The 26,012-nt window shown below is 39.1% G+C and overlaps 1 protein-coding gene across 4 annotated transcripts in view; it reads left to right on the forward strand.

Moving 5' to 3' along the window:
- MAPK9 (mitogen-activated protein kinase 9) overlaps nt 1-26,012 on the forward strand; it is a 59,597-nt gene that overhangs the window by 6,438 nt on the left and 27,147 nt on the right. For 3 of the 4 annotated variants that reach the window (XM_082621022.1, XM_082621023.1, XM_082621021.1), the window contains exons 2-3: nt 11,945-12,115; nt 24,423-24,552. In XM_082621022.1, coding sequence (XP_082477148.1) covers nt 11,994-12,115; nt 24,423-24,552 — 252 coding nt within the window. In that variant the 5' untranslated portion in view covers nt 11,945-11,993. Of the gene's footprint in view, nt 1-11,944; nt 12,116-24,422; nt 24,553-26,012 lie in introns of those variants that run through there. The other variant, XM_082621024.1, reaches the window with a different exon arrangement.

Genomic DNA, 26,012 nt, shown 5'->3' on the forward strand with positions numbered 1-26,012 from the left:
GGACCTACAAAAACAAACCCAAAGTGGTTAAGAAAATGGTAATAGGTGCATACATATCGATAACTACCTTAAATGTGAATGGATTAAATGCTCCAACTAAAAGACACAGGCTCGCTGAATGGATACAAAAACAAGACCCATATGTATGCTGTCTACAAGAGAACCACTTCAGACCTAGGGACACATACAGACTGAAAGTGAGGGGATGGAGAAAGATGTTCCATGCAAATGGAAATCAAAAGAAAGCTGGAGTAGCAATACTCATATCAGATAAAATAGACTTTAAAATGAAGCATGTTATAAGAGACAAGGAAGGACACTACATAATGATCAAGGGATCAATCCAAGAAGAAGATATAACAATTATAAATATATATACACCCAACATAGAAGCACCTCATAAGGCAAATGCTAACAGCTATAAAAGAGGAAATCAACAGTAAGACAATAATAGTGGGGGCCTTTAGCACCTCACTTACACCAATGGGCAGATCATCCAGACAGAAAATTAATATGGAAACACAAGCTTTAAATGACACAATAGACCAGATAGATTTAATTGATATTTATAAGACATTCCATCTAAAACAGCAGATTACATTTCTTCTCAAGTGCACACGGAACCTTCTCCAGGATAGATCACATATTGGGTCACAAATCAAGTCTTGGTAAATGAAAAAAACTGAAATCATATCAAGCATCTTTTCTGACCACAACACTATGAGATTAGAAATAAATTACAGGGGAAAAAACGTAAAAAACACAAACACATGGAGGCTAAATAATACGTTACTAAATAACCAAGAGATAACTGAAGAAATCAAAAAGGAAATCAAAAAATACCTAGAAACAAATGACAATGAAAACACGATGATCCAAAACCTATGGGATGCAGCAAAAGCAGTTCTAAGAGGGAAGTTTATAGCAATACAATCCTACCTCAAGAAACATCTCAAATAAACAACCTAACCTTACACCTAAAGCAATTAGAGAAAGAAGAACAAACAGAACCCAAGTTAGTAGAAGGAAAGAAATCATAAAAATCATGCAGAAATAAATGAAATAGAAATGAAGAAAACGATTGCAAAAAATCAATGAAACTAAAAGCTGGTTCTTTGAGAAGATAAACAAAATTGATAAATCTTTAGCCAGAATCATCAAGAAAAAGAGGGAGAGGACTCAAATCAATAAAATTAGAATTGAAAAAGGAGAAGTTACAGCAGACATCACAGAAATACAAAGCATCATAAGAGACTACTACAAGCAACTCTACACCAATAAAATGGACAACCTGGAAGAAGTGGACAAATTCTTAGAAAGGTATAACCGTCCAAGACTGAACCAGGAAGAAATAGAAAATATGAACAGACCAATCACAAGTAATGAAATTGAAACTGTGATTAAAAATCTTTCAACAGGGGCTTCCCTGGTGGCACAGTGGTTGAGAGTCCGCCTGCCGATGCAGGGGACACGGGTTCGTGCCCCAGTCTGGGAAGATCCCACATGCCGTGGAGCGGCTGGGCCCGTAAGTCATGGCCGTTGAGCCTGCGCGTCGGAGCCTGTGCTCCACAACGGGAGAGGCCACAACAGTGAGAGGCCCACATACCATAAAAAAAAAAAAAAAATCTTCCAACAAACAAAAGTCTAGGACCAGATGGCTTCACAGGTGAATTCTATCAAACATTTAGAGAAGAGCTAACACCCATCCTTCTCAAACTCTTCCAAAAAAATGCAGAGGAAGGAACAATCCCAAACTCATTCTATGAGGCCACCATCATCCTGATACCAAAACTAGACTAAGGTACTACAAAAAAAGAAAATTAATGACCAATATCACTGATGAATATACATGCAAAAATCCTCAACAAAATACTAGCAAACAGAATCCAACAGCAGTTAAAAGGATCATATACCATGATCAAGTGGGATTTATCCCAGGGCTGCAAGGATTCTTCAATATATGCAAATCAATCAATGTGATACACTATATTAACAAATTAAAGAATAAAAACCATATGATCATCTCAATAGATGCAGAAAAAGCTTTTGACAAAATTCAACACCGATTTATGATAAAATAACTCTCCAGAAAGTGGGCATAGAGGGAACCTACCTCAACATCATAAAGGCCATATAGGACAAACCCACAGCAAACATCATTCTCAATGGTGAAAAACTGAAAGCATTTCCTCTAAGATCAGGAACAAGACAAGGATATCCACTCTCGCCACTTTTATTCAACATAGTTTTGGAAGTCCTAGCGACGGCAATCGGAGAGGAAAAAGAAATAAAAGGACTACAAATTGGAAAAGAAGTAAAGCTGTCATTGCTTGCAGATGACATGATACTATATGTAGAGAATCCTAAAGATGCTGCCAGAACTCTGCTAGAGCTAATCAATGAATTTGGTAAAGTTGCAGGATACAAAATTAATGCACAGAAATCTCTTGCATTCCTATACACTAACAATGAAAGATCAGAAGGAAATTAAGGAAATAGTCCCATTCACCACTGCAACAAAAAGAGTAAAATACCTAGGAGTAAACCTACCTAAGGAGGTAAAAGACCGTACTCAGAAAACTGTAAAACGCTGATGAAAGAAATCAAAGATGACACAAACAAATGGAGAGATATACCATGTTGTTGGATGGGAAGAATCAATATTGTGAAAATGACTATGCTACCCAAAGCAATCTACAGATTCAATGCAATCCCTATCAAACTACCACTGGCATTTTTCACAGAACTAGAACAAAAAATTTCACAATTTGTATGGAAACACAAAAGACCCCGAATAGCCAAAGCAATCTTGAGAAAGAAAAACGGAGCTGGAGGAATCAGGCTCCCTGACTCCAGACTATACTACAAAGCTACAGTAATCAAGACAGTATGGTACTGGCACAAAAACAGAAATATAGATCAATGGAACAGGATAGAAAGCCCAGAGAGAAACCCACGCACATATGGTCACCTTATCTTTGATAAAGGAGGCAAGAATATACGATGGAGAAAAGACAGCCCGTTCAGTAAGTGGTTCTGGGCAAACTGGACAGCTACATATAAAAGAATGAAATTAGAACACTCCCTAACACCATACACAAAAATAAACTCAAAATGGATTAAAGACCTAAATGTAAGACCGGACACTATGAAACTCTTAGAGGAAAACATAGGCAGAATACTCTTTGACTTAAATCACAGCAAGATCTTTTTTGACCCACTTCCTAGATTAATGGAAATAAAAACAAAAGTAAACAAATGGGACCAAATGAAATTTAAAAGCTTTTGCACAGCAAAGGAAACTATAAACAAGACGAAAAGACAACCCTCAGAATGGGAGAAAATATTTGCAAACGAATCAACAAGGATTATTCTCCAAAATATATAAACAGCTCATGCAGCTCAATATTAAAAAAACAAACAACACAATCAAAAAATTGGCAGAGGACCTAAGTAGACATCTCTCCAAAGAAGATATACAGATTGCCAACAAACACATGAAAGGGTGCTCAACATCACTAATTGTTAGAGAAATGCAAATCAATACTACAATGAGGTATCACCTCACACCAGTTAGAATGGGCATCATCAGAAAATTTACAAGCAACAAATGCTGGAGAGGGTGTGGAGAAAAGGGAATCCTCTTGCACTGTTGGTGGGAATGTCAATTGATACAGCCACTATGGAGAACAGTATGGAGGTTCCTTAACAAACTAAAAATAGAATTACCATATGACCCAGCAGTCCCACTACTGGGCATATACCCAGAGAAAAACATAAAAAGACACATGCACCTCTATGTTCATTGCAGCACTATTTACAATAGCCAGGTCATTGATGCGACCTAAATGCCCATCGACAGATGAATGGATAAAGAAGATGTGGTACATATATACAACGGAAGGAACGAAATTGGGTCATTTGTAGAGACATGGATGGACTTAGAGACTGTCGTACAGAGTGAAGTAAGTCAGAAAGAGGAAAACAAATATCGTATATTAACACATATATGTGGAATCTAGAAGAATGGTACAGATGAACCCGTTTGCAAGACAGAAATAGAGACACAGATGTGGAGAACAAATATATGGACATCAAGGGGGGAAAGCAGGGAGGGGGAGTGATGGTTGTGGGATGAACTGGGAGATTGTGATTGACATATATACACTAAAATAGATAACTAATAAGAACCTGCTGTATAAAAAAAAATTCAAAAATTTCCTGCAACATCATCTGCCTACCACACCCTAGAATGAAAAGTAAATTCTGTGCATTGCCTCCTGTCTATTGTGTCTTTCAGTGAGGTGCTCACCAGTATTAACCATGTCATCAGCTTTTGCACTTACCAGACTTTAATTCACATTTGCAGAATACAGACATTTGTTAGGATAAGTAGAATGGGTGTCCTAAGGTCAGCTGACGTTGAGACCTTGCCCTGTGCTAGGCACTGTGGTAGTTTTCCTCTGAGGTTGATTCTGCAATTATTCCCATTCTACACATGAGTGTAATTGCTTGCCCAAGTTCACTCACCCAGATAAATGGCAGACCCACTGCTCTCTGACTCCAGAGTCCTCATCTTAACCATTGCACGAAGCTGCCTTACCACATTTACTCTCCCACTTAGTTTTGCCTTAACATATATTTCCTGGGAACCCACTGTGTACTTAGTAAAGGATTGAGAAATAGATCAGACACATTTTCTGCCCTTGAGGAGCTCACAGGGTAGAAGTATAGATAGACTTGCAGTGCAAATGAATACATGATGTGGTGCCAAAAAAGGGACATGCCCTGCACAGTTTGAAAGGAAAGCCTATAGAGGAAAACTTGCAGGAGAAGCAGGTGCTTGCACTAGACTTTGGAGGATGAAGTTTGTCCAGGAGAGCAAAAGGGGGAGGGAAGTCATTTCAGGCAGACGGGACAGCTCTGGCAGAGAGCTGAGGTATGCAGCAGCTGGGGTCTGCTGCTCCCAGGTGGTTTGATAGTGCCAAAGAGTGGGCCAGAGGCCCTGCAGACCTCCTCTGCTCTTGTAAGAGTTAGAAGTTTACTGTCAAGGCAGTCAGTCACTGCTGAAGGCATTTAAACAGGAGAGCAGTATGATCACTGCATATTTTCAAGAAATCTCTTTTAATTCCTTATTTTGAAATAATGACAGATTCGCAAGAGGTTGCAAACATAGTGGAGAGGTCCTGTGCACTCTTCACCCAGTTTTCACCAATGGTTGTATATTTATGTAACCGTAGTACTGTACTAACATCAGGCAGTTGGCAGTGGTACAGTGCTTGTACAGTTCTGTGTCATTGTATCACATGCGGAGGCTCATCCAATCACCACCATCGCCATCAAGATACAGAACTATTGCATCACCCCAAAGATCTCCCTTGTACCAGCCCTTTATAACCACACCACCCGCCTTGCCCCTCACCATCCATAATCCCTGGCAACCACTAACCTGCTCTATATCTCTATAATATAGAGAATTTTCATTTTAAGGGTATTGTATAAATGGAAGTATGTCCTATGGACCTCGTGAAATTGGCTTTTATCACTAAAAATTGTCACTAAAATTTCATAATACCCTTATGACCCACCCAAGTTGTAATGTATATCAGTAGTTCGATCATTTTGATTGCTGGGTGATGGTCCATGGTATTGACATACAGCCATTTGTTAAACCACCCACCCACTGAAGGACATCTGGATTGTTTCCAGTTTTGAACTATTAGAAATACAGCTGCTATAAGCATTCATGTAAAGGTTTTCAAGTGGACAGATCTTTCTTTCTAATGTGGTATGTATACAGTGGTTTGGAGGTATCAGGAATGGAGGCTGGAAGAGCACTTTGACTATTGGTATGTCTGGGGATCAATGAGGCCTTTACTCACAACACTGGGTATTGGGCATGGGCCTGGAGATGGGGAGACTGACGACTACAAGGGGCCGGCAGGAAGAATCCTTGCTGGAGTCACTCACGTCCCTGTGAGTGACATAATAACCAAATTCTGTATCATAGTATGTACTGTAACTTAAGAACGGATGTTCAGAAGAATGGCCCTGAGGTGCTGTGAAGTTTTTGGTTATCCAAGAAAGATTAAGTTGTTGTGCTATGCTATTTTTAATACGAATTAAAGTAGGAAAAAAGAACAATTTGATTCAAACTTTCAGCAGCAAGCATTGAAACAAAGAGGGTGATTGTGAAAATCTGCTTTTAATCACAGCAGTCAGTTAATTTAAATATTGAATGTCCTGGGTATTCTGAAACATTAGTGTGATTAAAGGTTTGAGTCTATGGATCACTGAATTATCTTCATCATCGGAAGAAAGTGTCTTAGTGGGGTGAAGACAACAAGATGAGTTGTGAAGATCTGCGTTATTCTGGCCTGGTCTTGACCAGCCCTTGGACAGTCACTTTACTTTCTAAATAAAATTAGAGATATTACAGTAGTATATTGGGAAAAACATGAATATAGTAGTCAAATACACCTCAGTTCAGATACAGGCTGTGCCACTTTCCAGCTGAGAATTTGGGCAAGTTCCTTACTGTCTCCGAGTTGTTTCCTCATGTGCAGAGTGAGGACAGTACCACCACCTCACAGGCTGTTAGGAGAAGGTGTATAACTGTGTACTCAGAGCCTGGCCCACTTGCCTTCCTGCCTCCAGTCTCATCTGCCTCAAATCCATTCTCTGTAAAGGTGTCAGAGTGACCATTTTGCAGCTTTTCATTTAAAAGTGTTTGTTTAGTTTTTAAAATGTGAAATATGTGCATAGTTTAAAAAAAAAGAACAAAGTTATAATGGCAAGAATGAAAGTCTCATTTCCCACTGTTTCTCTGCACTTGCTAGCATATTGCGTGTTTGTGTGTGTGGGCATGTGTTTGTGTATTTTTCCATACATTGGCATTTACCGTATGCACTCTTCTTTAACTTGCTTTATTTCCTTATATATCTTAGACATCTTTCCATATCAATGCATAAAGTCCCTGCATTGTTTTTAATGGCTTCATTATACTTTTGTGCCATAATTTATTCAGTCATTCCAAGGGTACTTTTTAAGTTACTTCTAGTTTTTTGCCTGTTACAATCAGTGCTACAGACATCCTTGCACAAATATCTTTGAATATTTGTACACATGTATTTGTCAGATACATTTATAGGATTGTAGTTGCCAGGTTAGGAGTCTTGTGCATTTAAATTTTTTCTTAGGTATTACCTATTTTGCTTCCAAAAAATGTTTTACCAATTTATAGTTCTCACCATCATGTGTGAAAGTACCTGTTTCGTCACACCTAGGTTGATACTTAACTTGCACGCAGGTCTTGCCTCCTCCAGGAAACCTTCCTTTACGTCCATCTCTCACTCACACATTCCACTTGTTCCCTCGCTCTGCCCTCTGGACACTACTCTGCTGGGCTTCTGCCATGCAACCTGTGCATTCCCCTAGGACACTTTCTACGTGGTGTGATAATTATGCAGTTGGTGGTTTGAGGGAAGGGACTGTCCGATTAGTACCCCATTGACAGCTGCTACCTCATGCTTGGCACACAGGAGGCTGTCAGGAGTTTGTTAGGAGAACTCAGTAAATGGTAGCTGTCATCCCCACAAGACTCAGACTGTATGCTCTCCACTGTTCTTTCCCACTTTAAAATTTTATAACTATGTAAAGCTGTAGTTAGAGCTAATTTTTCTATTTACAAAAATTAATCAGATTTAATATTTATAGTACCTGAATTGCTTATATTTAGAATACTAGAGGTAAAGAAAAAAATTTTTAAAGCATTTCTTACTCTAGGCTCTAAACAGGTAGGAATGTTCCTCCTGCCCGATGTTTATTTATAGAGTGGGTAGATTTTACAGGTCTCCAGTCTTGGAGAAATAGAGATTTTCGATTAGAGCATTTCATTAAACAAGCATTCCTCGAAGCAGCATGGTAAGTGGAGAGAGTGTGGACATGAGCCAGATGCCTTTAGCAAAGGCCGTGCCGATTCCTAACCTCGAGGTACCCACTCACCACACTTAGGTCTGTAGGAGCAGAGTGTGTTCTTCTAGGAGCTTTTTCAGTGGAAAAATGGTGGGCATTGAACAATGTCGTATGAGAGGGAAGACAGGCCCTCCCTGCTTTTGAGGAGCTCCTGACCTGGCGGAGGGAGGCAGAGGCAGACCTGCAGAAGCTGAGTGACAGTGAACACGGTAGGCACTGGGTCCCACTGCAGGGAACCGAGGTGAGGAACCAGCACCTTCTGGTGAGGGAAGTTAAGGCAGGGACTGCACCTTCAGTGTGTTGGTAATGTGGTTGCATGAAGAATTCTTAATGTGTTGGTAATGTGGTTGCAAGAAGAATTCTTAACACCTCTCAATTTGTAAATTGTCTTCTGAAACCAGGTTGACGTCCATTTTGTTGAAATACAATCTCAAGAGAGAGTTGATTTCATTAATAGCTAAATTACATGCTTTCTTAGTTTGGTTTGGGGTTCTTTCTCTGGCTCTCATGAAGCCCATGAAGCCCAGGCTTGACAGAGGAGGTGGCTTTGACAGATGCTGTCTTAGGTGATTTTTTTTTCTGCCTGATAGGGGAAACTTATTTTAATTTTAAAATTATTTAAAATCTTGAGATGAAGTTATGTTAATTATTGACCTAATGATGTAATGTACTCCCCAAAGTCACAAAAGCTAACCTAATACTGTACCAGTCTGAGTACAGGTTCCAACAGCTGTAGCAGAGAGAGTTCCAGAGTTGTTCAACAAGGTTGAGATTAATTTGTGCCAATCTCAGTGTGGGCAGGTGGACCAGAATGGGGGCCAGCTCAGTGCCACAAGGCCATTCCAGACTCAGGCTGGTGGGTGACCCTAGCATCTTCCGCATGTGACTTCCATCTCTGGGTCTATGACTGCTGATCCCTCAGCCAACAGCAAGGGAGAAAGATAGATTGAAAGGCAAGCAGCTTTCTGTTTAAAAAAATGATCTGGGAGTAGCATACATCACTTCTGCTCACATCTCATTAGCTAAAGGTTGGTCATCTGGCCACACCTGGCTGCCAGGAAAGTGGCCAGATGTCATCTCTAGTTAGGTAGCCATTTGTCCAGCTGGAACAGGGTGGCTTCTGTTACTAAAATGAAGGGAGGGGTGGATCCTGGAGTAGGTCAGCAGCCTAGGCCTGCCATACTGTCCCTTGGCCACTTCAGACTTAACTTGTCCAAAGCCGAACTTTCCGACTCAGCTATCTTCTGCTTACCTCCAGCTGTTTCACCTTTGTTTCTCCCCATCTACTGCAGGGCAACAAGTCACGTACATTCTTCCTCCAAGCCGTGCATTTCCTTCTTTTCCCGACCTGCCACGATCCTGCCATTTTTGTCAGGTCTGCCTGTTTTGAGTCCTACCCATTCGAATCCAACCCTTTCTCAGCTTCCCGAATGACCTCTCTGAAAAGCAAGTGTGAGCCCATGCCTCTCGTGCTTTGATGGCTCCACAGCCCTCAGGCCCAGGCCCAGATGGCTCCGAGCGGCTTCCAGGGCCTGGGGTGATCTGGCCTTGTTTTCTCTCCAGTTTTTTCCCCCCATGACCCAGCAGAATCAAATCTCAAATGATTTGTCATGCTTAGGAGGCACCTCTAGCTCTCTGCACATGCTACTTCTTATCCCCGCACCCTAAACCTCCATCCTTCTGGATTTAGGGCTCTCCTTGCATCCGATCTCTTCTGAGTGTACCCGCAGTGTATGCCCTCTGTAAGCTCGAAACCCAGAAGGCAGGTTCTGGCAAAGGAGCTGGTCCACAGTGGTGCTCAAGAAATGCTTTATGAATGACCAGCATTGCTGGTGCATTACAATATGGCCAAGAAATAGCAGGTTGTAGTGGCTCCTGCCTTCTCGCTGAGTCTGTCTCTGATCCTTTGCGTTTTCACCCCACTCATCAAGCTGAGCAGTTCACCATGTCTGAGCACAGTCAGTTTGAGTTCTGTGCTTCTACTCTGTCTCTGGCAAAACTATCCAGGGCAAATGCCACCTCCCCCATGAAGCTCTTCTTGTTTTCCGCACCCCTGCTCGTGGGTAGGACCTCTTTTGCCTTTCAGCTTTGTTTCTATTTTGCTTATGGCCCTTACCTCTTTATAACTTATATTACAATGTAGATAATAGACTCATTCCTCACACTTCTCCCCCAAATAGTGAAGTAGGTGCTGCTTCAAGACCAATACCTGTTTGATCTTGATATATGTCTTCTATATTATTTATCACTTTCTTGTACAAAGGTACCCCGTAAATGTTGAGATGAATTGTCTCAGTCTCTTAAAAACTGTAAATAAATTAGAGAAGGATACTCCTTCAGATGTCAGTAAAATAGAGCAGCATTGTGAGGGAATCATTAGCTACAGTGTTATGGGTCAGATCAGCAGAGGTATATTGAATGGTCACTCTGTCCCAGGGGCCAGGCCCTCCCTGTCCTCCTGTTCTGGGAGTACAGGGTGCCGCCGTGAACAAGACAGACCTGTCCCTCCCCTCCTAGAGCTTAGGGCCCCCTTCTCACAGCAGCATGGCTTGGCCAGCTCACTAAGCCTTGGGTCACTCCAGTGTAACACAGGGCTGATAATTCCTGTCGGTCGTTGTGAACAGTGTGTTAGTTTATCTAGTGCAACGCTGACCTCTGAGATGCAATCCCCAGCCAGTGTGCAATGGCTCTTGGTCAAAATGGCTGCTGGTACTACCAGCTGTGCCTCAGCCACTGCCCTGAGAATGGTAAAACATGAAGCAACAGTCAGTTGGAGAAACTATTCACTTGATTTAAATTCTTTGTTCAGTCTTGTTGTTAATCAATTTCCATGTTTAATGGAAGTCCTAGACATCATTGTGTTGAAACACATATCATCACTCCAAAAAACTCAGTGGGTAGATATTAAATATTAGGTGTTAGAACAAACAAGCAGGAATTTGGGGAAGCTGTAGAATAAAATTTAAATTCTGTGTTTGTAAACAGTGTAGAATATTTACCTAAATGATTCTATTGTTGGCTTCTTAATTTTTAAGAAATGACCAATATAAATAGCTTGCTAACTTTTGAATAAACATTATCAGACAAGAGCTAGGGAACGGAGTAAAGGTAGCTGCCTGCCGATTTCTGTTTGCTTTGTTTTCTGTATAAAATCATACAGGCTCCTGCAGCGTAGGAATCTCAGCCTACTGTCTAAACCACAGAAAGGCTGCTCTGGGGCTGCCAGTTTATACTCATGCCTCGTGGATAACATAGCGTCCATGTTATTGACTGTAGCTTATGACAGAGTTCTCTGTCTATGGCTGTCTGTATTGAAGCTAGTGATGTAGGGTTTGGGGAATGTAGGCCGGCTCCGGGACCACCTCACAAGGTAGGAGCGCACTCACGAGCATCCACGGCACACACAGGTGTCACCAGGCCTCCAACACCCTGTTGTTCTTTAACTTACCACTTTTACAATCACTTTGGCATCAGACTTGCTTTCTGGTTCATCACTTTAACCTGAATTTGTGGACACAGCAGAAGACTGGTCCATTTGTTTCTCCGCATGAATGAATTGTAGACATGTTCATTTTGCAGCATCTCCAGAGTGCCTCCATATCTGGTTGAGACAGCACGGTGTAATCTGGTCCCACAGGAAGCAATCTGATGAGAATCACATAGTGATGTAGTCTTGTCATGGCTAATAAAAATGTACAAATTCTTTTCTCCAAAGGTTGTTATTTCCTAATCCAATCCCTTCAGATGTGGTCATGCAGGGTCTCAGAATTCCTTCCTTTCATGATAATCTTGTACCATTAAAATGTCTTTGCATTTTTTGCATGTTGCTTAAGTTCAGAACTTGGTCTAACTGAGTTTACCAACTTACAGCCACATTGTCTTATATACCAGTAAATCTGAAACACTATTAAGTGAGCTATGCATGTATAATTTCAGTAAGAATGCATGTTCATTCTGTTTCTCTTTCAAGGAATCTGACGACTGTACCAGCTCTTCGGAATATTATATGACACTACATCATGAGTGACAGTAAATGTGATAGTCAGTTTTACAGTGTACAAGTGGCAGACTCAACTTTCACTGTCCTAAAACGTTACCAGCAGTTGAAACCAATTGGCTCTGGAGCCCAAGGAATTGTCTGGTAAGTATGGTCTGTTTCAGTAGTGTAGATTGAGTTTTTGTTGTAATAAAAACTTAATAGATCTAAGTCGTCAGAATGTAGAAACACTGATGATAAAAATACCCTTTTCTTTGCTATAGGTTTATAAGCTAAATTGAGTCAACCTCTTGCTTTAGTTACATATAGTCAGATTGTAGGATACAAGCTCAACTTCTTAGAATGCTGCGTAAATTTAAATAGGTAGCAATTTTTCTTTTTTCTTTGTTTCTTTTCTCTTTTTTTTTCTTTTCCATTCCCCCTGTCATTATGATATTAGAGTAATAGGTATGACAGTGAGTTGTAACAGAAATTTGGAGTTTTATTCATTTCTTCATCCTGGCCACCTTTCCCCCCTCCCCCTTTTATTCCCAATCACTCCTATTCATTTCTAGGCGCCGTCATTGCAGTGCCTTGCCCTTCATTGGCAGGATGAGGCCAGTCAGTGTCATTATCACCCCATGGATTAACCAGGAAGGGATGCCGTATGAGGGGTTGGGCTGGCCGTCTCTTCCTTGGTGTCTCACTTCAACTATGTGTCCAGCCCAGAACGTCAGAACCGTTGGTCTGACCCTGAACCTTAGTCTCTTGCTTGGTAAGACAGTCAGCTGCCGCGACATCACTGGCCAGCTAAAGGTAAAGTTTTTCACATGTTTTCTAGACTACAGTTATCAGCACTTCCCAAGCTTTTTATCCCTTAGTTTTTTGGCAAAATCTTTTCTTCTTTTTTTGGTTAGTAAAAACAAGATTGTCTTTGCGTCTAAAAGGAACTGTGGTAAAGCTAAACACCCAATGATTACAGCTTGTAGGTAAAGGGGATTCAAGATAAAAGAGAACTCTTGTATGGTCTGGTAGGAGAGTTTATATTTTTATTAGAGATGTTGAGTTTAGAGAATCTGCATCAGTGGTTAGTAATTGATCCTCTGTTGTAGAGATATGTGATCAGGGAAGTTAGTTGTTTTATTCGGCTTAGGTAGTTAGAGGCCCTGGAAGCTGAGAGGAGATGGTAGTTCAGAGATTCCCAGAAAAACTAATGAGGGGGAAGGGGCTGTTTGGAAGGAATGCCTGGCTTGCATCTAAAATAGTGGTGATCTTAACTTCCAATTGATAACATGCTATATTGATACTTAAATCCAGTGTGCCAGGAAAGTTTTAAAGTGAATGGATGGTTCATATTAGGATACTTTGATGTTAATAAAAAGTTCTAGACAGTAAAATATTCTTTTGATTTATAACCCATCTCTTATTTGGAACTGGATGGTAATTTGGCATAGGGAATTAAGCAAGACTGATATCAAGGACATTTAATGTAATAACCACGTTAAGAGCTTGACTAGAAATTCATAATTAATTGTATAATGGAGAGCTTTACAAGGGTTATACAGTTAAAATTAATGACTTCATTACAGCATGGTAAATGACAATAAAATTACATGCTACTTTAAAAAATACTGTTTTTCAGAGATTAGTTTTGATTTCCAGTTTTCATATACTACTTCCCATCTTTGTTTTTTAAAGAAGTGTTTAATAATGAAATTACTCATTATGGGTGTATATTTTTCATTAAAAAAATTCTAGTTTTGAAATGAAAGTTCCCAAATAAACAGTTATAAGCTAAACCTCCTCTGGTAAAAGCAGTGGTAGAATTATAGGATGGAAAGTTCTGAATTTTTAAAGAATTTTAAACACTAAGAGTCCAGAAATAAACCCATACATCTGTGGCCAGTTGATTTTCAAAAAGGGTGCCAAGGTTATTCAATGGGGAAAGAACAGTCTCTTCAACAAATGGTGCTGGGACAACTGGATACCCACATGCAAAAGAATGAAGTTGGACTCCTACCTCACATCATGTAAGAGGTTAATTCAAAATTGATCAATGACCTAAATGTAAGAGTTAAAACCATAAAACTCTTAGAAGAAAACGAAGGGGGAAGCTTCATGACTTTGAATTCTTAGAAATGACACCAAAAGCATGAGCAACAAAAGAAGAAATTGGACTTTATCAAAATTAAAAATTTTTGTGTATCAAAGAACACTGTCAAGAGAGTGAAAAAACAACTCACAAATGGGAAAATATTTGCAAATCGCGTATCTGGTAAGAGTCTAATATTCAGAATATAAAGAACTCCTACAACTCAACAGCAAACAGACAAACAACCCAATTTATTTATTTATTTATTTTTAGGTAAAAGCGTCTTTTTTTTTTTTTAAATTGAAGTATAGTTGCTTTACAATGTTGTGTTAGTTTCTGCTGTATAACAAAGTGAATCAGCTATACGTATACATATATCCCCTCCTTTTTGGATTTTCCTTCTCATTTAGGTCACCACAGAGCACTGAGTAGAGTTCCCTGTGCTATACAGTAGGTTCTCATCAAACAACCCAATTAAAAAAAAAAAAAAAAAAGCAGGCAAAGACTTGAATAGACATTTCCCCAAAGAAGATTTATGGCCAATAAACATATGAAAAGATGCTCATTGTTAGTCATTTGGGAAATGCAAATCAAAACCACAATGAGGTACTACTTCATACCCACTAGGTGGCCATAATCAACAAAATGGAAAATAACAAAGGTTGGCAGGGATGTGAAGAAATTACAACCCTCCTACATTGCCAGTGAGAATGTAAAATGGTGCAGCCACTTGTGTAAAACAGTTTGACAGTTCCTCAACAAGTTAAACGTAGAATTATTACACGACCCAGTAAATACCCCTAGATATATTCCCAAAAGAATTAAAAACAGATGTTCAAAAAAGACTTGTATACAAATGTTCATAGCAGCACTATTCTCAATAGCCAAAAGGTGGAAACAGCCCAAATGTCCATCAATAAATGAATGGATACACAAGCTGTGTTTTATACATACATGGAATATTATTCATAAGAAAAAATGAAGCACTGATATATGCTACAACATAGATGATCCTCAGAAACATGCTAAGTGAAAGAAGCCAAACATAAAAGGTAGTATTATTATATGAGTCCATTTATGTGAAATATCCAAAGTAGGTAAATCCATAGAGAAAGATGCAGATTGGTGGTAACAAGGGCATGGGGGAGAGAGGAATGGGGAGCAACTTCATAATGGGTATGGAGTTTCCTTTTGGGGTGATGAAAATCTTTTGGGGTTACTTAAAGGTGGTGATTGCACAACACTGTGAATGTGCTAAATGCTACTGAATTGTTCACTTTAAAATGGTTCATTTTATGTTTATGTGAATCCCCCCTTAATAAAAATTTTTTTGAAAAAAAATGTAAACTGAAAGGTGCCTTAACTTAAGGATATTTGTCATTTTTAATGGATATTTTACCCCTGATACTACAGTATTATATGTAATATTTTCATGTTATATTATGCATTAAACTATGTTGTCATTTTCTTGTAACTTAAGTCATATATTGCTATAATCTTAACTGTACTTTCACTTAACTCTTAGTATTTTCATTTAAATAATTTTATGACAATTTTATTAACATTTGTAGGAGCAACTTTCACCTCACATACATGTAGAGGCTAAAATTTTAACACCATCCTAAATTTCACATCTTGCAAACCCCCATTTCCATAGCCTGAATTTTGATTTTAAGCAAGGATCAAAAACTGGGTTTCACCCTTTTCTGCTCAAGAAGGAAGTCTTTGAACTGATTAAAGTAGCTCTTAATGAGCCTCTTGCATAGCTAACAGTTTATTTTGTGATCTTTGGTGTAATTATTCACCTAACTTTGTAACCCAAGCCAGTTGTTCATTACCAAATCAAAACCTTTCAGTTGGGTTAACTTTACTGATGCATGGAAAAGCGGTTAGTCAACTTGATTCAGATTATTGATGGTTTCTTTTAGAAATGTTTGTGCAATTATGAAAATTATTCTTAGATTTCTGGGATGTTTTCTTTTGGCTTTTAGACGAGGTGCCGTCACGAGAGCTGGGCCTAGATGGTTGGAGACCTGGTTTCCATTATTACTTCACTGCTACTTTCTACCAGAGCCTGTGCTGGCGTCCTCTCAGCCGGGAAGGTGGGCGGCTGCTCCTCACCTTCCTCCTAGGCTTGAGGCTTCGTGGTCCCACTGAACTGCAGCAGTGGTGGTGCAGGCAATGGTAGTCCCAGACCGACAAGAGAGAAACTTTTCCCGTGATACGTCCCCCACGTGTCCTCAGAGGATTTTTTCCTGGCTCTGTTTTGCACAGAGTCTTGGATATTGGTATTATGCTTTAAGGTCCTTAAAAGAAAAGTGTTCTTTTTATATGAGGTTCAAGGAGAGGATCTTTTACCTTGTTCTGCTGTGTAGATAGAGCAAGAAACTATGAATGGTGCCAGTCAGACTCCTTTCTTCCTCATCAGTGATGGAAGGGCTTGAGTATACCCACCATCAAGCCCTAACTTTTAGATAACTTCTTACCTCCAGTGGTCCCTTCTCTGCAAATATGACAGGTTCTTTCCCACGCCCATCACTTTTGTCCCCACTGCATCTCCTCGTTGGAGTCTCCTTTGAAACCCTGCTCTTCTGTCCCTGTCCTGACACTATCCCTGATCTTTTGAGACTTATCTGTGGAACTTCAGATAATCTCAGCTCATGCTTGGAATAGAGCCTTCTCTCTGATCGAACCAAAGAGTGTGTAATTGGTTTGATTGACGCACATGCGCGTGCGCACACACACACACACACACACTCCAGAACTGTAAGATAATATGTGTTTTAAATCAGTAAATCTGTGCTAACTTGTAATAGCAACAATAGGAAACTAATATACATGTGTTTTTACATTTTTGAGAAGTAAAATATCATAGCAATAATGCATTGTTTACAAAACTTGTTAATCATCTGTTTAAACCAGAGCTTGATAAAGATATAGGGACAGGTGTGCAGGTACACCAAAGTGCAGGTATTGTTACAGGATTAAAAGGAGGAGCTGGGATCCAAATTAAATATTCTGACTCCGAATTTTGAATTGTTTTCACAGTTGTCTGATTTATTTGTTTCTATGTTTTTGTTGTTCATTAAAACTCTTAGTAAAATAATTAAGTTTTAAAATGTTTATCATTTGAAGTATTTATAAAATTAAGTTATTAGTAGAATTAAGTAATTCAAGGTTTTAAAGCTCTACGGGGAAAATGTGTGTACATTTCTTTCATATATATATATATATTCACTTTTTCTCTCTCCTTCTAAAATCTCAAGTTCTTTAACCAAACTAGTGAGGACTGTTTGTTTTACGAAACAGTTCTACGAAGTGCTTAACTTTTTTTTTTGCTTTTATTAAAAAAATTTTTAATTGAAATATAGTTGATTTACAATGTTGTTAATTTTTGCTGTACAGCAAAATGGTTCAGTTATATGTATATATGCATTCTTTTTTTAAAATATTCTTTTCCATTATGGTTTATAGTACAATATTGAATATAGTTCCCTGTGCTATACAGTTGGACCTTGTCATTTATCTATTCTAACATATAATAGTTTGCATCTGCTAACCCCAAATTCCCAGTCCATCCCTCTCCCACCTCTCTCCCCCTTGGCAATCGCAAGTCTGTTCTCTATGTCTATGAGTCTGTTTCTGTTTCATAAAGGTTCATTTGTGTCATATTTTAGATTCCACATATAAGTGATATCATATGGTATTTGTCTTTCTCTTTTTGACTTACTTCACTTAGTATGATAATCTCATTCCATCCATGTTGCTGCAAATGGCATTATTTCATTCTTTTTTATGGCTGAGTAGTATTCCATTGTATATATGTCCCACATCTTCTTTATCCTTTCATCTGTAGATGGACATTTACATTGTTTCCATGTCTTGGCTATTGTGAATAGTGCTGCTATGAACATAGGGGTGCATGTATCTTTTTGAATTATAATTTTCTCTTTATATATACCCAGGAGTGGGATTGCTGGATCATATGGTAGCTCTATTTTTAGTTTTTTGAGGAACCTCCATAGTGTTCTCCATAGTGGCTGCACCAGCTTACATTCCCACCAACAGTGTAGGAGGGTTCCCCTTCTCCACACCCTCTCCAGCATTTGTTATTTGTAGACTTTTTATGTATATATATATTTATTTATTTATTTATTTATTTATTTATTTATGGCTGCATTGGGTCTTCATTGCTGCGTGCAGGCTTTCTCTAGTTGTGGCAAGCAGGGGCTGCTCTTCGTTGTGGTGTGTGGGCTTCTCATTGTGGTGGCTTCTCTTGTGGAGCACGGGCTCTAGGCGGGTGGGCTCAGTAGTTGGGGTTCACGAGCTCTAGAGCGCAGGCTCAGTAGTTGTGGTGCAGGGGCTCAGTTGCTCCGCAGCATGTGGGATCTTCCCGGACCAGGGCTTGAACCCGTGTCCCCTGCATTGGCAGGCAGATTCCTAACCACTGTGCCTCCAGGGAAGTCCCTTGTAGACTTTTTAATGATGGCCATTCTGACTGGTATGAGGTGGTAATTGTAGCTTTGATTTGCATTTCTCTAATAATCAACAATGTTGAGCATCTTTTATGAAGTGTTTTAAAAAAAAAGTGTAATATTAGATCTGACAATGCTTAGAAGTGAGAGTTACAACCTTAACATGAAATGGTTGGTATAGCTCTTACTCCTTTTTGCTTCCTCTAGTTTTGTACAAGCATGAATGTTGGCCTGTTTTACACTGTTTTGTTTTCTATTAGTATATATAAATAACCATAATGTCCACAACAAAATTTTTGTGATAAAGAAGATATAGGCTATAAGGCATAGGAAGGCTATGATTCAGGAGAATTGACTTCTAAGTCCAGCTCAGATCCTCATAGCAGTAGTTCTTAGTGACCTTGGGCAAATCATTGTGTCTTCATAGTTACACCTTTAAAATGTATAGTTTGGAACTTCTAATTTAAGATGGTGGGTCAGACACCTAAACAAAGAGACAGGAGAGCAGTAATCAGTGGATATGAGAGCATTTAACAAGTTTCTGCAGAGGAAGTGAGAATAAGTAGATAAGACATTTGCCACAAAGAAGAGAACCTATCTATAGTAGAACTCCAAAGAGGCTGTGAGTATACAGATGCCAGATACAAAAAATGAAGATGAAACGATGGCTAGAAGCAGGGATGTTAATTAAAAGTGTGTCTATGAAACAGTTTTGCTAGTTGGCTCCCAACGTTCCCACCCCCACCCCCATGCTCAGCATTTGCCCCTAGAGAGTAAGTAAATGAAGAATTATTAGGCCAGTATCTGGGGAAGGAGAAGCCTAGTAAGAGGAGCCCAGGATTTGGGGTGTTCTTTCCCTTGAGGGCATTTGAAAACTCTGGAGTGGGCAGCTGAGAGACTTAGAGTCCTTTGGACTGCTTTGTGGGGCTATAGGAGACAGGGATTGGAGTCCAGGGCCCTCTAAAGGGGCTTAGTGAACTTCCTTTGCTTTAACTGGGTCCAATAAAGGGCTGCATCCTAGAAGTAAGGATGAACCAAAAAGAAACCGGCCCTTGCAGGAACTGCCACTTAGCTTCACATCATCTCATTTGCTGATCCCAAAGTGAGGTGAGCCCAAATTGCTAGTGCCCCCAGGTACCCAGCAGAAATAAATGTAAATTCTACCTGGAGGAAGATAGTGTCATACTGGATATCAAATTATTTCTAGATAGCAAACAGTTTTGCAAGTTCAAGGTGCAACACGTAATCAGAAATAACTAGTCACACAAGGAGATTGGACAACATTCACAAAATCCAGCACAAACAACAGAGAAAAGAAACAGATCCACAGGGGTTATTGGCATTATTGGATCCAGACTTCCAAAGAGTTATGATGTTATGTTCCAGATGATAAAAGACAGTAAGAAAAATTTTTGGTGGAAAATGAAAACTTAAAAAAACTAAATAGAAATTATAGAACTATAAGACATAGTAATTAAATTATGAAGTTAATGGGTGGGTTTAAAAGCATATTAGATATAACTGAAGAGAGAATTGTGATCTGAAAGATAGGTGAGGAAAAAAGTATCCAGAAAGAAGCCTGGGGAGACAAAAGGGTAGAAAAATATAGAAGAGAGGATGTATTTGTTTTCTGTTGCCACATAACAAATTACCATAAACTTAGTGGTTTAAAGCAAAACAACAACCATTTATAATTTCGTAGTTCTGTAGGTCAGAAATCTGGGTGGGCTTCCCTGGGTTCTCTGCTTGGCATTTCACAAGGCTGAAGTCAAGGTGTCACTGGACTGGGCTCTTATTATCTGGAGGCTCTGGGGAAGAATTTGCTTTCAAGTGCATTCAGGTTCTTGGCAGAACCCAGTTCCTTGCAGCTGTAGGTCAGAGGTCTCCATTCCATTCCCTTGCTCTCTATCAGCCAGGGGCCACTCTGCTCCTAGAGGCTCCCACATTCCTTCTAATGTGACCCCCCTTCCATCTTAAAGGCCACAACATGTCTAGTCCTTCTCAGGATTCAGATCTCTCTGACAGTCCCCTCTTCCCACCAGCCAAAACAAACTCTGCTTCTAAAGGGCTCTTGTGATTGGATTAGTGCCCCCCCCACCCCTTCCCTTGTGATCTCCCTTTTGTTAAACTTGGCCCTCTTGCAGGACATAGGGTCGATATACTACAAAAATATCAAATGCCTAGAAATTGATAGAACAAACCACTTCAGAAAACAGTTTGGCATTATCTACTAAAATAAACTATATGTAATACTACTTTTAGCTATCTACTCGTCAGAAATGCATGCCCAGAACCATGTACAAGAATGTTTATGACCATGTTTTTTGCTTGCAAACTGAAAACAACCAATGTATCTATCAACATTATGTCATATAATCATAACAAAGGAATATTATAGCGATGACACAGAATGAGTTACAGCTTCACACAACAACGGATGTACCTCACAAATATAATGTTGAGTGAAAGAAGTCAGACATAGACAGTTTCAAAAACCAGGCAAAAATAAATGATGCAGGGGCTTGAAGATACATATTTAGCTGGTAAAAGCAAGGAAGTGATTATCATAAAAGTCAGAAGTAGGGGACTTCCCTGGTAGTCCAGTGGCTAAGACTCCGTGCTCCCAATGCAGGGGGCCCAGGTTCGATCCCTGGTCAGGGAACTAGATCCCACATGCCACAAGTAAAAGATCCTGCATGCCGCAATGAAGATTGAAGATCCTGCGTGCAGCAGCTAAGACCCAGCACAGCCAAATAAATATTTTTTTTAAATTATACTATAAAAAAAGGTCAGAAGTAGTTATCGTCTTTGGGGGGCAGGAAGGATAGTGATTAGTCGGGGGGGAGCGCTTTGGGGTTGTTGACAAAACATGGTTCTTTGTAATAAATCATTGAGATGAGGAACAAAAAAGGAAGCAAAAGAATGAATACCAGACAGGCATACGCCTTCTCACCAACAACACTCAGCTTTGGAAATCATTGGAGCTCTGAGAGAAAATTGATTTCGAGCTTAGAAGACAAACTTATCAGTCAAGGATAAAGGAAGAGTAAGGTAATTTATCTTCCATGCCCTTTTTTCTGAGGAAATTCCTTGAGAATGTACTCCAACAAGAAGGAATACAAGAATGTGTAACACCATGTGTAACACCAGAAACAGTGGAAGGCAGAGAAAAGAAATCCCAGGGCGATAGGTACACATCAGGCCTTGAAACCGCAAGAAAAATGTCTTCCCCCAAAATGGAATAGATTCCAAACAATAGATAATGTGAGTAAGAAGGTAAGAAGTACTCGTGGCAGGCTCTAAAGAGGTATATTTGTCTTCTCTTAATAAGGAAAAAAAAAGCTTATTAGAAACTTGTGGTAGAAAAGTTAGAAAAAGTCATGATCTAAGAATAAAACAAATTTAAAGCGGCATGATGTTTGAGAACTTATGGAATGTTAGAAGAGAATCCATTTAACCTTAATGCTGGAAACAATCACATTCTCTTATGAGTGGCAAGGGTCATGTGATCTTTAGAAATGAAATGTAATCCTCGCTCTGAAATTAGTAATGTTTACATGTGTGCACATACATACATACACTCTGCAAGTTGATTTTCAACTTTTAGATACATCCTAAGGAAGAAACACAGAAGATTTAATTACAGAGATTGAAAGAGGTGTTATTAAACTCGACCACTTAAGACAGAAATTGGAGGAGAAGAGGTTAGAGAGCTGGAGGAAAAAGGAGATGAAGTGTGATATTCTCATTTTACATAGTGAGGAGCAGGAGGTTCCTTTGAAAGTTGATGCAACAAGTTTAGGCGTGTTATTTAAAGTTACAAGGGTGACCAAGAGAAAAGTTAAAAATAACATGAGAGGGCTTCCCTAGTGGCGCAGTGGTTAAGAGTCCACCTGCCGATGCAGGGGACACGGGTTCGTGCCCCGGTCCGGGAAGATCCCACATGCCGCAGAGCAGCTGGGCCCGTGAGCCATGGCCTCTGAGCCTGCGCATCCGGAGCCTGTGCACCGCAACAGGAGAGGCCACAACAGTGAGAGGCTTGCGTACTGCAAAATAAAATAAAATAACATGAGAACCAAAAACTAGGAGGAGTTGGGGGTTTCAACTAAGTGACTAAATCCTCAGTTTTCATAATGGGGAGCAAATAGCTAATTTCTGAAGTTGATAAATGAGGAAATAGTGATAAAAGTATATTCTTTGGAGTTGAGATATTACTAAAAGAAGTAAAGCCAGGAATAACTGAAGGTAGCTCCTCCTGGAGTTGGAACTAGGAATGGGGAAGCATGAGTCCGCTCAGATATTCAGAATTGGTCCATTTGGCTCATTGGACAAAAACTTTTGAGACCAAAAAAGGTGTGTCTGTTTTTAAATTCTCAAGACTGAGAAATATATATATATAAGTACAAATCACATGTGTATGTATTAATTAATGATTTGTTTCACAAATAGATTTATTTTTAACATTTTATAATCCATATGAATATTACATTTGCATATGGGCATGTGATTTTAATTAATTAATTTATTTTCTTTATTATTTTTTTAGCTCCATCATGTCCTAGTTGTGGCACGCAGGGCCTTCATTGAGGCATGTGGGATCTTTCCTTGTGGCATGCGGGCTTCTCTCTACTTGTGGCCCATAGGCTCCAGAGCGCGTGGGCTCTGCAGTTTGCGGCACGTGAGCTCAGTAGTTGTGGCACACAGGCTTAGTTGCCCCACAGCATGTGGGATCTTAGTTCCCCAACCAGGGATCGAACCCAAGTCCCCTGAATTGGAAGGCGGATTCTTTACCACTGGACCACCAGGGAAGTCCCTGGGCATGTGATTTTACATCTGTGTATACATGAACACATAATATGAACTGAATTAAAAAAAAAGTAATTCCAAAGTAACATGAAGCTTCTAATAATTCTTCACCAAATGCTACAGCAGACAGCCTTCAATTTAAAAAAAGTTAAAATTGAATTAAGTTTGGGTTTTTTGGCAAAAAAAACTAATAGAAGTGAATAATGTAAACAGTGTTATAAACTGAATAGAATAAATAAATAGAAACAGTATTTTAAACGGTGCTTAGGTTCTCAGATGGTCTTTAGCAGCTTTTAGCCCCTGATGAGGAGCCAAAAGGTAACAGTGACAGCCATCATACTGTGAGTGCTAGCCTGAAACTAGTACAGAAGGTACTCAATGTTTCCTATCTATTTTCTGGAGGAAAATCAATCATAAACTTCACCTGGGAACTTGAGATTCTGGAAACACAGCTCCTAGAATAGTTTATTTCTTACCATAGTAGTATGAGGAGGTATTTCTAGCAGAATTTTATGGATAGCGATTGCTTATGTTAGGGATTTTGTATCTTGGGGATTTACCATGAAGTGAGATTTTGGCTTCTGTTTTCCTTTTAGATTCTTATATCTGGGAAAAACACAACCAATCAAAACTTAGATTTATTATATCCATCTCATGAGTTCAAACCATTTTCTCCACTGTGATACTCCAAAATATACTTATATTTCATTCTGTGATACCAGTGACTTTTTTTCAACTTATTGGCATATTTAAACTGAAGATTTTGTTTCCTGAGCAGTCTTACATGCTCTCTATTAAATTACTTGGTTCTGAACATAATAATCTCAACTAATATAATGAGACGTCCATGTGCAAAGGATTGCTGAATCCCATCCTAGCTTCAGCTGCCATGGTGGCGCCTCTGTGGAGGAGTCCGTTCGTCCTGCACTCTTAGCCAACTCACCTTGCTCTTAATGTGCAGAAGTACCAGAGTGGAAGCAAGCAGATTTTTCCTTATTTGTTATTCATTTAAAAAGATAATACATTGAATGTACATTCTGCATTGCTGTCTATTCCAAGATCATCCTAATGGGTTGCCTATCATATTTCTTAATTATAGTGCTGCTTTTGATACAGTTCTTGGGATAAATGTTGCAGTCAAGAAACTAAGCCGTCCTTTTCAGAATCAGACTCATGCAAAGAGAGCTTATCGTGAACTTGTCCTCTTAAAATGTGTCAATCATAAAAATGTAAGTTACGTCTATGTTTCCTCTAATACTTTAACGTTGTCAATGCTGTCATAATCATCTGGGTCTTTGGAGATACAATGAGCTTAGACCTAGGGTAAACTAGTGATAAACATACTATTTAAATGGTTATATTTTACTGACAGAATTTTTAATCAACATTGGGGATATTGAAGTCAGCAAGAGGCATCATTGTCCATAGACATTTAGGTCACTCAACACAGATGGGAATGTCAAATAACCTTGTAACCATTTGGTTTTCACTGTTTCCCTGTGTATAAAATGGCAACAGTATTGACCTGGCAAATTGAAAAATATCCAAATACTTTTTAGAAAAACGTCGTTCTATAAGTAGCTCTTACATATTCACATTTATTTAAATAAATGTTATTAGATGATGTTATATTCAAGATAGTTGTACTTGGCATCTCTACAGAAATCAAAGCATTGTAAGTTTTAAGGAAAAACAGTATATCTCTAGAAAATGAGGTACTCAGGCCCATTATATGTTCTACTACTGATGCCTGAGCATTATTTTGAACATGATTTTGATAACCTTGCCATGTTATAAAATTATAAAATGTTAAGTCTGGCAGGGGCTTTGGAGATCCCCTCCCATGTGACCTCTTTTTGTTACGGGGTGGGGGGGATAAGTATTTAAAAGTACACTCAACTCTATATGGCTCCTTTTGTTGTAACATTTATGCTGGATTTTTCTGGTGTAGGGACATTAAACACAAAAACTAAGATAGGTTCAGTCTTTTGAGTCTGTGGTTTGAGTTTGTTTTTAAATTCTCCAATGCATGCTTTATTTTACAGGTTTAAAAAAAAAAGTAAAGTTTTTTTCTCAGGTTACAAAAAAATATGTTTATTATTTTTTTTAATTCAGACAGTATAAACAAGAAAGAAAAATCCTTGAATCCCACCACCCACAGGTCACTATCATTAACATTTTGGTGAGCGTTCTTATACATATATGTACACACATACATAAATAAGCTCAGTTACGTTATTAGGCATCCTGCTTTTTCCCTAGTGGAATGTTGCTAGATCTCATATACATTAATGAACATAGATATAAACCATTTTTTAAATGGCTACATAGTACAGATGCACAGTAATTCATTTAACCAATCACCTATTACCAGATTTTTAGATTGTTTCCAGTGTTTTGCTATTATAAGCGGTGCTGCAGTGAACATCCTTATACACTGCATCTTTGCACACTTGTCCAGGTGAATTCCTTGGCCAAGATTGCTGGGTCAAAGACTATGCACACTTTTAGTTTTAATAATATATACTGACAAATTAACCTCAAAGAAGACTGTCGGTTTTACACTTTTATTGAGTATCTGAGTACGTCTTTTATTTCAAAATACCCCAGAGCTACATACTGTTGATCTTTTGTTTTACCTTACCAAACTGATAGATGACAAATGATACCTTATTTTTATTTGTGAGGT

Source organism: Mesoplodon mirus (assembly GCF_964341445.2).
Source record: "Mesoplodon mirus genome assembly, chromosome: 5".
NCBI lineage: Eukaryota > Metazoa > Chordata > Mammalia > Artiodactyla > Ziphiidae > Mesoplodon > Mesoplodon mirus.